This window comes from Cavia porcellus, unplaced genomic scaffold (genome assembly GCF_034190915.1).
Source record: "Cavia porcellus strain 051 isolate PalLab524CR breed Dunkin Hartley unplaced genomic scaffold, mCavPor4.1 scaffold_1, whole genome shotgun sequence".
In the NCBI taxonomy this organism is placed as follows: domain Eukaryota; kingdom Metazoa; phylum Chordata; class Mammalia; order Rodentia; family Caviidae; genus Cavia; species Cavia porcellus.
The window spans coordinates 199357257-199371949 of NW_026947484.1; the positions used below are offsets into that span (position 1 = coordinate 199357257).

The window sequence follows — 14693 nt, forward strand, 5'->3', positions numbered from 1 at the left end:
TCTCGAAAGAAAGAAAGAAAGATAGATAGATATTCAAAGATTTCATCTGAAACTTGAAATAAAATCCAAGCATTAAAATAAAAAGGCTTAAAAAATAAAAGGCTTGTATCATCTCATAACAAACTTTAAAACATACTTTACATGAAACTCCAAAAACATCAAGATAATCAGAGCTTTCATGAGGAAGCCCAAATATCTCACTGATCTTTCATCACCCATCCAAACGTCACCCTAAATTCTGATGCAGTACCTCCTTATTGTTATTCACATTGTTATGTGACATTTCTTTAGCCACAAGCCACTACTGAACAAGTTCTATCTAGCAGCCACCCTAAGTAGTAAATCCCTAACTCTTTAATGACATAGTAATTGACTTACACTAAAATGTTACTCACTTGAAGAAAGGGTATTCTTAGACCAGCAGAGGAGATGCTTCTATACAGACTTTATTACCACCTCAATGAAAACTAGGTTGAAAGCAAACCAATCCACAAAATGACACTGCCAAAATCACAACTTTAAAAACAATCACTGAAAGCCAACATGTCTAAGGAAAAGCAAACAAGCATTTATTTGTAGAAATTTTTAAAAGCAAGATGAAATTTCAATCTCATAAATATTTCATTACTTCTCTAGCAATAAATCTTCCTAAGAATATTTTTTGGGTTGTCACATTTATTTTCAGATATAAGTCTGCTCTTAGTGAGAAAAACAGTTCTTTTGAAAACTGCTACCACAAAGTAATTTAACAGTTAAGGACCAGGTTTTATGTAGCAGGTAACAAAAGGTTTATCAGAGAACTCAGTGAGGGTGAATTATGACAAGTCTCAAGCAAAAAGCTAAAAAAACAATATATTCCTTCCCAACAAACTATAGCTCCATTTTAAGGAGAAAAGGAAAGAAAAACTAAGTGTTAGTAACAGTATCTAGTGAAGTCGCAATTTTTTAATACACTGCTGGTTCATTTACATATTTTGGTTTGAGTACTCTCTCTCAAGTTCTCTTTTATAGTCTTAAAAATTACTAACGATGCCAAAAAGCTGATGTTTATATTGGTTTTTCTATGGATATTTAGCATGTTGGAAAATAAAATTTTTAAATATTTAATACTCATTTTAAAGTAATAGTTCATTACTTGTTAACATATTTGATGAAAAATAACTGATTTTCCAATAAAACAAAAATTTGTCAGAGGAGTGGCACCATCTGCTTTAGTCATAGTAGTTAAGATTCTGTTTCCCCATTCAGTATATTGTATACTTTTGTTTTTGGTTGAAATAATGGCCAAAAAATCTGGCCTCACAAATTTGTAACTGAAAAAGGTAAGTATTTGCTTTAAATAGTTATGCAAGTTGGCATGTGTGGTACAAAGCCTGTCATACCAGCATTCTGGGCATCTGAGGCAGGAGGATCACAAATCTGAGTCCAGCCTGGGCAACTCATCAAGATCCTGTCTCAAAATTTAAAAATTCATTAATTAATTAAAAAGGGCTGGAGCTATATCTTAGTGTGAATGCCATAGGTTCAAGCCCCAGTACACTCTCTCTCTTTCTGTCTCTCTCTCTCTCTTTCTCACACACACACACACACACACACACACACACACACACACACACACACACGGGCAATTCTTCTCTGATATTATACCAAAAACTCAGTAAGTGATTTCTTAGAGGCTAATTCAGCCTGGAGTCTCTCAGGAAACTATGTATATGTGTTGTTACATTCAACCCTCTAAGTAAATATGGCATTTTGAATTGATCTTTTTGCCTATGTAGGATTTTGTAACAACACATTAAGATAATCATTTCACTACACAGTATCAAGAATCACACTTGTTAATATAACTATCTCATCAATAAGAGGTGTAAAGTGTTGGTAAGTTGCCAAGCTTATGCATACAGGTACAAGTTTACCAACATTTTAATTACTGCCTGAAAATTCAAATTGTATTCACTGACAACTAGTACTGTTAGTTTTTCTTACTGTGTGACTTTCTAACTTCATTTTGAAGAAAAAATGATCTGTCAAACACCCAAGACTGAATAAACCAAGTTACAGCAATTACTCTTTCAAGTGAAAATAGTGTCAAACAAAAAAAAGCTCCTACTTCAACTAACAACATATACAAGTACTTTTCCTTAAAACAATTTTAGTATGCATCAGAAATGCTTTGCATGTACTTGCCATTTCATCACATAGACTATCAAAAACACATGTACTTAAGGCTCAAGATTTAGTAAAATTACTGCTTCTTAGAGGACAGTAAGTGGAAACGGCCTTTTATAAAAAATACAAACACTGTATGTAGAAATAAAGAGTACAATGGTACCAGAGTTTGGTACCATTTCTGTTAAGACACCAGCAGTTTTTTACACACTATTGTTTTAGCAAAACCACTGCAAATGTTAACAAAACAAAACAAGGTAAACAGTGAAAAGTTCTAACCCAGAGAACATCTTGAAAGTGTCTCAGGGATCCCCAGAAGTTTACAGAACACATTTTGAAAATCACTGGTTTAGATGCAACACTAAATAAACTCACAGATTCAGGAAGTGGGAAGAATCTGAAACAATTTAATAATAAGTAACTAACATATGACTAATGATGGAAAATAATACAATCCAACAGGGCTGAAGACTTAGCTGAATGGGCACAAGGGCCTGCCTAGCAAGCGCGAGGTCTTGAGTTCCACAAAACACAACTGAGTACTACTTCATTATTTTTTAAGTACTTCATAATCTATAAGTTTTAAAATGTAAATAGGTAAAGAAGTAACATATCAGTGTATCTATATATCGTGGGCTGGGAATTTAGCTCAGTGGCATAAGCGCAGGTTAAGAGTTCGATTCCCAAACTGTTTGCACTCTCACTGTTTGAAAGTCCACTTTATATGCTTCAATTTTGTAACTTGAACAACTATTTCTAAGATGAGAATATGTAATCTATTAACTAGTGATTTCTTACTGTTTATTTTTTAAATTTTGTATTACTTGTACCCTTTGTCTGTTTTTTTCTTTTTCTCCTTAAATAAAAAAAAAAAGAGTTCGATTCCCAGTACCAAGAATTAAAAGTAAAAAAAAAAAAAAAGTATATGTATCACTATTCAACAGTGTCCCATCCCCCATCCTTTTTTCTGTTGCAACAGAAAGACTAAATTACACAAATTGGAGTAAACATTAACAAAAAGAATATTGTATCTAAACTAATAAAAACATTAAGAACTAATAAAAATAGTCAAGATTTATTTTTAATTCTTCCAAAGTCATACAGCTTTGGGATTGAAATGAGCACCAGACACAGAGAATTTTTTAAATGAAAACTAGATATAATTAAGCTAGTTCCATTCACTGTATCAATCTATCCTTCATTTTATGTAAGTTATAATGCTGCCTAAATCCCAAACTATGACACTGTCTCAGGGAAATGTCAGCTAATCATAGGAAGTAGAATTAATTACCTAACATTTTGGAAGTAAAAAAGCAACACAAAAAATTTGGTACTATGATACAGGAATAAAATAAAGGTAGAATCCACTAATAAGACCCCTAAATTGCCTTTATAGATAGATCTAAAATTCTCATGATTCTGTTGAAAAGAATTGAAAATAATCTGGGAAAGCTATCTACCTCTTCTACATGTGGAATTTTAGTTGTGTATTTCTCTCTCAAAAGTAGCCTTGATGTAATTTAATCAATTATAAGTTGTTTCCAATACAAGTAACTATTCAAATATTTACCTGTTAAACATACTGGTAATAACGCCACTAACAAAAAATTTTAGTAATAATCCACTTTGGCAAGGAGAGTAAAGTCACCATTGTGGCGCAAACCACCCACAGAGTGTATCTTCAAATCAAATGCACGGATTTGTTTCCCTTAATATATTATATGTTGCTGCTCAGGGAATTGGTTTGGAAATACTACACCTGCCAGCTGACTTACCAACAGTGACCACAGAATTGATACCAATTTAAAAGCAAGATTATCAGTTCAAAAAATAGAAAAATATACCACTACCGCCATCTGTGGTTTATGCTTGAATAGCTTTTCGAGTGTAAACAAACTGAAGGGAAAAGACTTCATTTGAAGATATTTTTAAAAATTCTTACTGTAGAAAAACTCATCATTTGAAGATGCTTTTAAAAGTTAATTCTTAATGACAAAATTATAGCATATTAGTGAGAACGTAAGAAGTTGAATCTCAATTTAAGCTTATTATATAATGCAGAAGGAAAAAAAAAAAAAACACAGCGACAACTGAAAAGGTCTCCACAGTGCAAACACTAACTTCTGTTTTCCCTCAAACATCTATTCCTAAAGAAATTCAAAACACTTAAATGCTTCCTATTAAACTGAGGAAAGTTTCTCTTTTGAAATGGTGATTGTCAATATTTAAAGAGCCCCCAAAATTTTGAAGTGAAATGTATTAAGAAAACCCAGCAGTTTGCCAGTTAGGCAGAGTTTGGCCAGTTTGCTTCCATCAATATAAAAATTTGAGGGCTCAATTATATATTCCTAAAATTTTTTAAGAGAAAAATTGAAAACTCCAAATGAAGCTTCAAAGTAGGCTATTTCACAACTTATTTTCTCTGTTTGCTTTCTCAAATCACAACCACTGTAGTTAGGGATCAAAAGATTCCATGTAGCTAGGGGTGGGGAAAAAAGCAATTCAACTCCCCAGCAGCCAGCTGAGGAAATCCTAGTCTACTCTCAAACTAAACCACTGTTAATTAGAATTACGAGTACACTAGTAAAGTCTTAATTTAAATAACTAACAACGGGAGGGGGGGAGAGTCTATTTTTAGAGAAAGTAAGGCTTTATATTAGTATATCATAAGAAATGAAAAAAATAAAGCAAGAAGATGTTTTATAATTTAAAATAAAGTTCTCTATTTTGTGTTTCTAAACCACAATGAAAAAGAAACACCAAGTTGGATAATTCTCAATAGTTTTGTATTTAATTTTCCATACCTATGTTAAATACATTCTTCACTTTTTTCATAAAGACAAGCTACATTAGAAAACACCAAAAAAAAAAACCCAAAAGACTGGGCTTGATTCTAGGAATACTGTATACCAACATCTAAAAATATTTTTAAATTTAAGATTAAGCTTGGATGAATGTGAAATATCAGCTCTAAAAGGTTCATCTAAAATTAATTTCTTGCTCAGTACCAAGTCCCCTTCTTGCCACCTTTCAATAATACGGATATTAAAAATAATAATAATAATAATAATAATAATAATAATACAGGTATTTCTGAACCCTAGTTATCAATCAAAGGCATCCGTAAATTACCTGAGATAAGAAAAACTTAATAAATTTTTTAAAAAGTTGACCTAAAGAATCTAAGAGCTTGAAAGAAAACATTTTCCTCCACAACTTGATTTTAGAAACCCTTTCAAAATATTACACAAAATAAGGCATCTTTACTGCCCTACTTTAAAATACAGAGCCAATAATACAAAATTTGCTTTTTTTTTTTATCGGTACCCGGGATCGAACTCAGGACTGCCTGCTTGCAAGGCAGGTTCTTATGCCGCTGAGCTAAATCCCCAGCCCCTAGAGCCAATAATACAAAATTTACTCTTAATAACATGGATTTTACCAAATTTAACTTTCTACTTAATTATATGCAATGAAAAAACACTGACTAGGGGTTGGGAATTTAGTTCAGCGACACAAGGCCTGCCTTGTAAGCAGGCAGTCGTGAGTTCGATCCCTGGTACCGATAAAAAAAAGAAAAAACATCGACTAGAGAAATGACATTTAACTTAGCTAAAACAAGAATAAATGAGAAGCAAAAATTATATGAAGAACTATATGAATCTACTGACAACAGTTTCTCATCCTGAACCCAATTCTAACCAGCTAATTTTTCCAATGTAAACCAACAAAGAGCTACAAAATTAAGTGATGCTGTTTTACCTCAGGATCAAACTAAAAGTGTTTCAAGCAAGGAACAAGGAAGCATCATTACCAATTTAAAACTATCTTGCACAACAAGCACTAAAATTGACCTAAGAAATTCCTTTTACCAATATCAGAGTAGCAGTTGGTGTTTTAACTCAGCAACCCTGCTATGCTAAATCAGGTATTTTAATCTATTTTTCTACCTTTGCCCCACAACCTTAAAAGCAAGGTAAAAACCAAGAATTTACAGATAAAATAAGGAAATGCATTATTTGGGCATATTTAAAGGAATCTGGCAAGTTTTGTGTTTTTTTCAGTATCTCCCCTACTTAACTCCTTTTGACACAATTACAAAGAACCATAATCTACAATTTTCTGCTAGTAATTCAAAATGAACTATAGATTTGGAATCATGTCACAATCATATTCTAATTGTAGGAGTCACAAAAGCTCAGGAAAAAATTCAGCGGACTGTATCTAAGACTGGAAATGTGATCAACTCCCACCTTCACTGCCCCAAGTTATCAAATTTGTTCACTGTTGCCTTTAGTGCTCTCCCGAGGTCACAGAACCTTTTCAAGGAAAGGCAAGAAAGAGAACCTGTGTCCTGCATGTACAGGGAACAGCAGCAGTACTACAGTGTGCATTTCTTAACAAAAGCAGAAAATTGAACTTAAAGTTAAACTGTCAGGGTATGTGCCAATTTATTTTCTGGAATAAACATTTACACAACTTGAACAACTATTTCTAAGATGACAATATGTAATGTACCAACTAACGATTTCTTAATTTTTTTTGAATTCCATATTATTCTACACTTTTTCTATTTTTTTCTTTCTTTAAATAAATTTAAAAAACATTTAGACAGCACGGTAATGGCATGGTAACAGCAGCCCATATTCAATAAATTCATTTTCTCTAAAATATTATACAAAATATGCCAAGGGTTTAGCTCAGCGGCGTAAGTGCCTGCTTGGCAAACGCAAGATCGTGAGCTCAACCCCTGGTACCAAAAAAAAAAAGACAAAATATGCCTTTAATTACTTATGATGAATTACAACCTTACTTTGCTTTAAATATTTAATCTCTCTCTTAACATGAACAAATTCGACGGTCAGCATTTGCTTCCTTGGAATTCCAAAAAGCAGCAATCTTCTATTACATCTAAATGGCTTTATGTTTGTTATGAAAACCTACAAGCAACAACTGAAAGTAACACAGCACGGAGGACTGAAATAGTGTACATCCAAAAGCTAACTATTCTGTTCTGATGAAAAAAAATCATTTTAAAGAACTGTAAATTCAACATCAATGATCTAACAGGAAGATATTTCTAAAATTCCACATCCAATTTCTTCATGACACAGAACAAAAATCTCCTATCTACATAGCTATCACATGCACATAGTGCACCCAAAATGGAAATCCATCACAAGAATAAAAAAGTGAGGATTACTGATTTTGTGCTACTTAAAGTTTCATTTATTTTTGGAGAAGTAGTACTGATTAGGAACAAAAAAGGAAGCAGTGTTGACTCTTTCAAGGCAAAATTTTGGGGGAAAGGGTCACTTCTGTGAAAATGCTAAATTCGTAAGTACTAATAAATATAAGCTGTGAAACAGTACATAGTGCTAGTTTTCACATTGAAAAATAAAATATCCCAGAACAGTTTCATGTATTTTCTTTTAAACCTATCTAGCTAGCAAAAGTTCCTACTGTGTTTTCAACAAAAAGAAGGTATTTGTCTAACTTGGACTGAAGTAAAATATTAAAGCTATCTTAGCCTAAATGGATTGCTTGACAACATTCTTTTAAATATTTCTGACCAGTTAAGGAAATAAGACTATAAATGAGAAATATGATTTAAGAATTGAAATTACCATTTATTTTTTAAAATGTACCAATGAATAATTAATAACAAACGTAGTTTGTGGGCTTCCTTTACAGCAATGTTCTCAAGTAGAACTGAAAGCAATGTCTGCAGTAAAATCTGTCATCTACTTTATCAGCACAGGTGAGTACAGAAGTAGCCACTCATGGGAACACATTATGGGAACACAGCCTAATGTATGGGCCCTAAGACATGCAGTATGGTTTTCTCACGGCAAATTTCAGATTAGGATTGACAACGTTCACAAATGAACAGCAAACCAAATTGCCAAACTAGCTTAGTAAGTCTTCCTTTGATATTACCTCCTTCTTAGTCCGATTCCACCCTTCTCTTTTGTAACATGGATTTTATTCATCTCAAATATGTTCACATTTAGAAATGAGATACTTCCCAGGATGGCCAGTCACTTAGGCACTGCACATCATACATATCTTTAAAAAGAATAAGAGCTTTGAAAACATATCATTACTTGAACAGTAACATAAGGTTAACCAGGCTCTCTTCGAGACAAATTTTTCTCTTAACTGGTTAAAAAAAAAAAAAAAAAAAAAACCTTGCTCTATTAATAGTTACGTTTGATAAGAAACCTATGACAGCATAAGAATCCTCCCCTCTGTAGCTCTTCATTCATTCAACAATTGGGTGCCTAGATGACTTGTTTTCACGTTACTTTTTTCACACCTGCCAGGTCACTATCCCGACTGAGAAACTTCTCGATGAAGCAATTAATTTTTAGTGCATCCTAACTGCCCCGGTGTTTGCATTTAATCTAAAATCTGTTACTTGTTAGACACTGTTCAGTCCTGGATCTTTCACAGAATTTCGAGTTTATGGTGCAGAGAGGGGAGGAGGCACAGATTCCCAAGAGGCTCCCCTTTATTCGGAAATGAGGAGATTGTGAAAGGTGGAAAGCAGGGCAAATAAATAAATAAATCGGGTTTGCCTCCGGAGCGTTTGCCGGCCGGTTCGAGCACCCTTTGTAATGCAGGCCTCCCGGGGCTATCGCCTGCACTAATTGCTCCAGGGCGCTTTCCAAGTTCAAAAGTTCACCTTTTACGACCTCACAAAAGCTCCTTACACGTTACCAATAAAAACATTCCGCAGCAAACAACGAGGGGGAAAATATCAAACAGATACAAATAAAACACTGGGGGGGGTAGCAGCAGGCCGCACAGAACCTGAGAACTTGGCGGGGGCTGGGGGTGCAGAAGAGTCAGGCCAGGTGAGGAATTCCGAGGGCCTAGAGTATTGGATCGGGAAAGGGAAGAGGAGAACGAGGCTGGGCAAGTGCGGACCGGGACAAGCCGGCCAGCGCTGGGGAAGAGGCAGGTGTCCCAAGCCTCGCTCGTACAGACCTGAACTAGCAGAAAGTCGCTACTAGACCGTGCCCAAGTTGGGGCAATGGCAGGCAGGAGCGCGCGGGGCGTCGAGGAAGCTGAGCCCGGGGCAGAAGCAGACACCAAGAGGTCCGAAAAAGGAAACGGCCAGGAATACTAATGAACCAGGGGTCCGCGCTTAAGGGATAGGTAGTGTCGGGGACAAGAGCAGGGCTATGGAAAAGGAAAATGCTCTAAATACGTGTGGGGTCTCAGGGTGTGGCATCGGGTCGACAGAGCCAGGAGTGGGACCCCAGCAGTGGAGGGGACCCCACAGAACGACGGACGCCCCACTGACAGGCCGCAAAGGGGAGGAGGATGAGATGTGCCCGAGGGTACCCGAGGGAGGAGGCAGGATTGGTGCACAGGGGACCACTGGGGGGAGGGGAAGTCTGTTCCAAGGGAACCGGGGAGGGCGGGGAGTGAGGCTCCGGGCTGAAGTAACCGGGCAGGGGGAGGGTCCGCGCGGAAGGGGACAAGGAAGGCGGGGGAAGGTCCGCAAGACTGAGACCGAGGAGACCACGGACCCGCACTGAGGCACACCGGGGTGAAGGTCCACGTTCAGGGGCCGCCGCGGAAGCCCAAAGCTAGAATCGGCCGAAGGTAGGGGGCTGCCCGGTGGAGGGACAGAAGAACGGTTCTCCCTTGGCCTGCGCTGTGCAGGCCCCTCACCCACCGTTGCGCGGCGGCGGAGGGAGCGCGGCGGGCGGCTCCAGGAACCCCGCCGAGCCCCCGCCGCCTCCCCCTCCGCTAGGCGGCCGTTCGTCCCGCTCCATGCCCCGCTGCTCAGGACCCGTGCCGGGTTCGCTGCTCCGCCATGACCCGCGCCCTCGTAGTTGTCGTCGTCCTCTGGGGGGAGGAGGCTGTCAGAGGCCAGAGGGCTCCCGGCCGCGGCGCTCTCTGTGCCCCGAGCCGCTAGGCTCCGCGCCCCTGCGCGCCGCGCCCCCTCAGCACTGGCCAGCTCCCTCCTCTGACGTCATACGCCGCTGCTACGCAAGAACTCGCGATGCACGCAGGGAAATGGAGTCCGCGGGGCGAGGCCGGCCATGCTGGACCTTACCAACTGAAGGGGTGCGAGTAAGGGCACACAACACTTCGAAAGGAAAATCTAAGTCTTTCGTTATCATGGCCCAGCATAAACCGCTGATAAATATTGAATAAAATCATATTTCAGGTCTTTCTCTCTATTTTGCCTTATTGTGGCCTAAACTCCCCAAGATTCTTCTCGTTCCCCCACCCCAACAATAATCCTTTCCAAAGAGGCGGATCCAGAAGGGGCCGGGTGAGCACGTGCGGCGAAGCCCAGCCCTATAGGCGGGGCCCAGATGGGCGGGACCTAGATGTATTCACAAGGGCCTTCCTTTGCGGCCGCGGGACAAATTGGACCGGAGATTAAAGGACCAGGGTTTAACTCGAGGTGACTGCGTTCGTATGCAAATAGACCTATACAGCTCTGCTTTCCGGGGTAGTGTTTAAAGCCTTTTACCTCCGGGTGGGCGGGAAAGACTAAAGTTTCTCTTCCTCCGCTTTCATTTCCCCCCAACCCTTAGAACAGATGGACAAACCAGTCTCCAAGCCCTTGATGCAGTTAAAGAAAGCTTCATGGGGTTGACTACAAAAGTCTTGAAATGTCCCTTTAAGAGTCGCCCTTTACTGGGTCTTAATTTCCTTCCCTTCTGCTCAGTTTCCCGACTGTAAAATTGGCTCAGATTAGGAACAGAAGCCATCTGGAAGATCCCAAACCCGCTCACCCACACTCTTGCCTCAGTTTCTCCATCTTTTGAGGGAACAGAATCCCACATTTTACCCGCTACTACCAACTGAGTCCACCTACAGCGGCCAGCAGGTGGCGCGCGGCCCGGGCCTCTGGACTTGCCGGTGCGTCAGTCTTCAGCAACCCCCCTCAGAGAACTCCTAGGGCTTCCTGCTCAGGGTTTAAACCCTACCTGGCCTGCTTGAAGACAAAGAACAAGAACACTAGTGTTTGCCTGTCTCTCTTCTCCGGGATTATGCCGCTACTCTCTCTGGCCGTTCATTTCTTCCCGGTCAATACTTTGGCTCCTCTATGTGATACCTTCATTTTAATTCTCATCCTGGCATTCACATTCCCACCTGATCTCCATTTCTCACTGCACTCCCTCCCTCACCTGGTACATGAAAGGTTTGCAGTGCTTTCCTGAACGTGTGGGTAGCTGTTCTTTACCAGTGTTTCATCCTTAATCAGCCGGCTACTGTTCTGAGACATTTACGGGAACCGTGGGTTGTCTAAATCTCATAACTACTCAGTGAAGGAGCCCGGATATTACCCTATAGCACATGCACTGATGAAAGGCCCGGGAGTGATGTCAATGATGCCAAACCCTGTCGATCATAAAGATGAAATCCTGCTGACTTCACCTTTCCCTATCCCAAACTGTTCATCTTTCTAGATCCTGTTCGAGTCTTTTTCAATGGCACCTTCCTTAATACCCTCTACCAAGGGACAAGTGGGTCTCCTCTGAGTTCCCACATGGTTCCCTTGAGCTCTTAAAGGACTGTAGGAGTGATTTTTCAGTACCTGTTTCCTCAGATACCCTTTCCGTGCCTTCCCAAGGGCAGGGAGCAGTGCTTCTGGAACTGGCCCATTTACCATTGGGGGAACTGACAGACAGAGGTGATGGATCCGCTGGGCTATTCCCTCAGCTCTGGGTTATAAAGCATGTTAGGACCTTTGTAGCCTTCGTAGGGCAAGAATTTCCCTTTGTGGTGCTTGGGATTGAATTCAGTGCCCTGTGCATCATGCTAAGCAAGCACTCTACCTCTGAGCTACATCTCCAGCTCCAATTTCCCTGTCTTATCATTGGCCTCTGGAGGGAGCAATCCTTTTCCCTGAAGTTCTTGGACTGAATAGCCTGGCACACTGCCCTGCAGCCCTGGGGTTTGAGTGATAAAGGGATTGTAAGTTGGTCCAAAGATGGACAGAGGAGTCCAGCCAAATTCTGGAAACAATTCCTCATCCTTCAGATTCCAGCTGTGTCTCTCCTGACATAGCCTTCACCCATCCCCTTGCCTACTCAGATCCCTATATTCTCTCTCTCTCTCTTTTTTTTTTTTTTGTTTTTGTTTTTGTTTTTGTCTTTTTTGTTTTTATCGGTACCAGGGATCCAACTCAGACCGCACACTTGCAAGGGAGGCGCTTATGCTGCTGAGCTAAACCCCTAGCCCCAAGATCCCTATATTCTCGATCACATCAAAACCTCAGCTGCTGAGCACAGGGCTCTTTCACAGTAGACACACTCATTAAATAACTGCTGAGTGAGTGAAAGAAAAGACAGAAACAGATCTGACTCTTCTACCTAATTGTGTAGCCAGGTGTGATGACACACGCCTGTACACTAGGGAGGCTGAGGCAGGAGAACTATTGCAAGTTGGAGACCAGCCTGGGCTACAAAGTGAGTTCAAGACCAGCCTGAACTGCATTGCAAGACCCTGTCTCAAAAAGACAAAAAATGAAATAATCATGTGGCCTTGGATATGTTACTGCTGAGCTTCAATGTCCTGGTTTCTAAGCAGGGAGGGACAATAATCACAGTTGCTAGTTCAGAGGAATATTAGAGTTAAATGAGATGGTGGAGCTCAATAATAGCACTTGCCTAGCATACCTGAGACCCCAGGCTGGACTGCCAGCACTGCAAAAACCAAATAAGTCATGAATGACATGGCGCATGCAAAGCAGGTACTATGAGGGCTGGTTTAGGGAATGGAACCTGGTGTCCAAATGATATTTGGACAGAGGTTCCAAGTCCCAGAGAGCTCTGGTTTGCAGCTTCTGGGACGGGTCAGCTACAACAGCACCAAGAAAGGTGAGGAGATTCCAACCACTGTCCTAGGCATGTAGAACCCATGAGGCAGCATCTATTAAAATTCTCTGTGGCCCCTTTTCTCTCATTTCTCCCCACATTCCTGAGAAGTCAGCACTTTCTCCCTCATTTACAAATAAAGAGACAGAAAAGCAGCACATAAAGTGCCCAGTCTGGAGACACACACCTGTAATCCCAGCACTCAGGAAGTTGAGGCAGGACTGTCATGAGTGCAAGACCAGCCCACACTACTCAGGGTGCCCTCATCTCAACTCCCCCTCCAAAAAAAAAAGGATGAAAAAGGTTTCTCCAGGGGCTGGGGATTTAGCTCAGCGGCATAAGTGCCTGCCTTGCAAGCAGGTAGTCGTGAGTTCGATCCCCGGTACCCATAAAAAGGAAAAAGACAAAAAAAAAAAAAAAAAAAAGGTTTCTCCAGCAGATAAAGGATTCAAGACAGAAGAGCTGAAAAGGAAAGAATCTAAGGATAAGAATGGATGTAAGAGGGAGTGGGCCAGATATCAGAGGCAGAAACACCAGACAGGGAAACAGCTAACAACTAGGTGGTATCAGCCTCACCAAGGGGCCTTGCTGTCCAGTGTGAGAGGCAGACTTATGCTATTCAAGTCGGTTGACCACACAGACCCAAGTGCTCCAACTGAGAGCCCCTTGGACAAAAGTTCTGTGTCTGGTAGGAGAGAGACAGGGCTCACTGTAGCTGGGGGTGCTCATCAAGGGAGTCTTTCCTGGAAAAGGAGCAATAAAATTAGATGAGGCAAACTAGTAGGAATGAGGCAACTAAGTGGAGCATTTCAGGTGGAAGGAGTAAGGTGTGAAGATCCCAAAGCCAAGTCAGGGCACAGCACCCTGATCCACTAGGAAAATCCACCAGGCAATCCACCCCACTGAGGGCAAAGACTGCACCCAGGACAAAGGGCAGTAGAGGGGATCCCTGCCTGGGACATTGACGTATACTTTGTCTTTTTCAAATAGGATACACGAAAAAAGAAAAAAAAAAAAAACAAATAGGACACACGTTACAAAATCCACAGAAGGCAAAATGTACTCAGTGAAAATTCTCCTTAGTCCAGTTCCTTTCAGGGCAAATCGGTTGGCCTCTTCCATTGGACCTGGTTTTGATGCCTCCCGTTCTCTAGTTATGAAAGAAGTTTCCTTGTCCTGAACACCCACTCTGCCTTTTGAGTGAGTTACCTATCACCAGCCTCGGCTCCCAGGGCTTCTCAAACCTTGTGTCCCCCCGCCCCCCAGACTTTGGGAACAGATTGCTGCTCCACCTCCGCGGTTCCGATCCCGGGTAGGTCAGGGAGTGGAGTCTTCGAATTTGCATTTCTAACAAATCCTGGGAAGACGAAGCTGAGCTCTCTGGCCAGGGGCCACACCTGGAGAAGCCCTGAGCCAGCTGTTGTGGGGGAGGGGGACAAAGTTCCTGCCGCACTGGCCCGGTTCCCTCAGTGATGGCAGGCGCTCCCTGGAGTAACAGCTTCTAAGAGAAAACAACTAAAGGGAGCAGTTCTTGCGGGGAAAGTGCTGGAGAACAGAGGTAAGGTGGGGGTGGGGTGGCAGCCCTGAAGGCACAAATAAATGTCCCTTATTGTAGAGCCTCTGTACAAATTCAGGTAAACGGGCTGGGGATTTAGCTCAGCGGCATAAGCG

The 14693-nt window shown here is 41.0% G+C and overlaps 1 protein-coding gene across 2 annotated transcripts in view; it reads right to left on the reverse strand.

The window, feature by feature from the left end:
• Positions 1-10721, reverse strand: part of Nr6a1 (nuclear receptor subfamily 6 group A member 1) — a 202895-nt gene extending 192174 nt beyond the window's left edge. The window contains exon 1 of one of the 2 annotated variants that reach the window (XM_063227343.1): positions 9860-10721. In XM_063227343.1, coding sequence (XP_063083413.1) covers positions 9860-9959 — 100 coding nt within the window. In that variant the 5' untranslated portion in view covers positions 9960-10721. The remainder of the gene's footprint in view (positions 1-9859) is intronic. The other variant, XM_003470787.4, reaches the window with a different exon arrangement.
• Positions 10722-14693: the final 3972 nt, after the last annotated feature.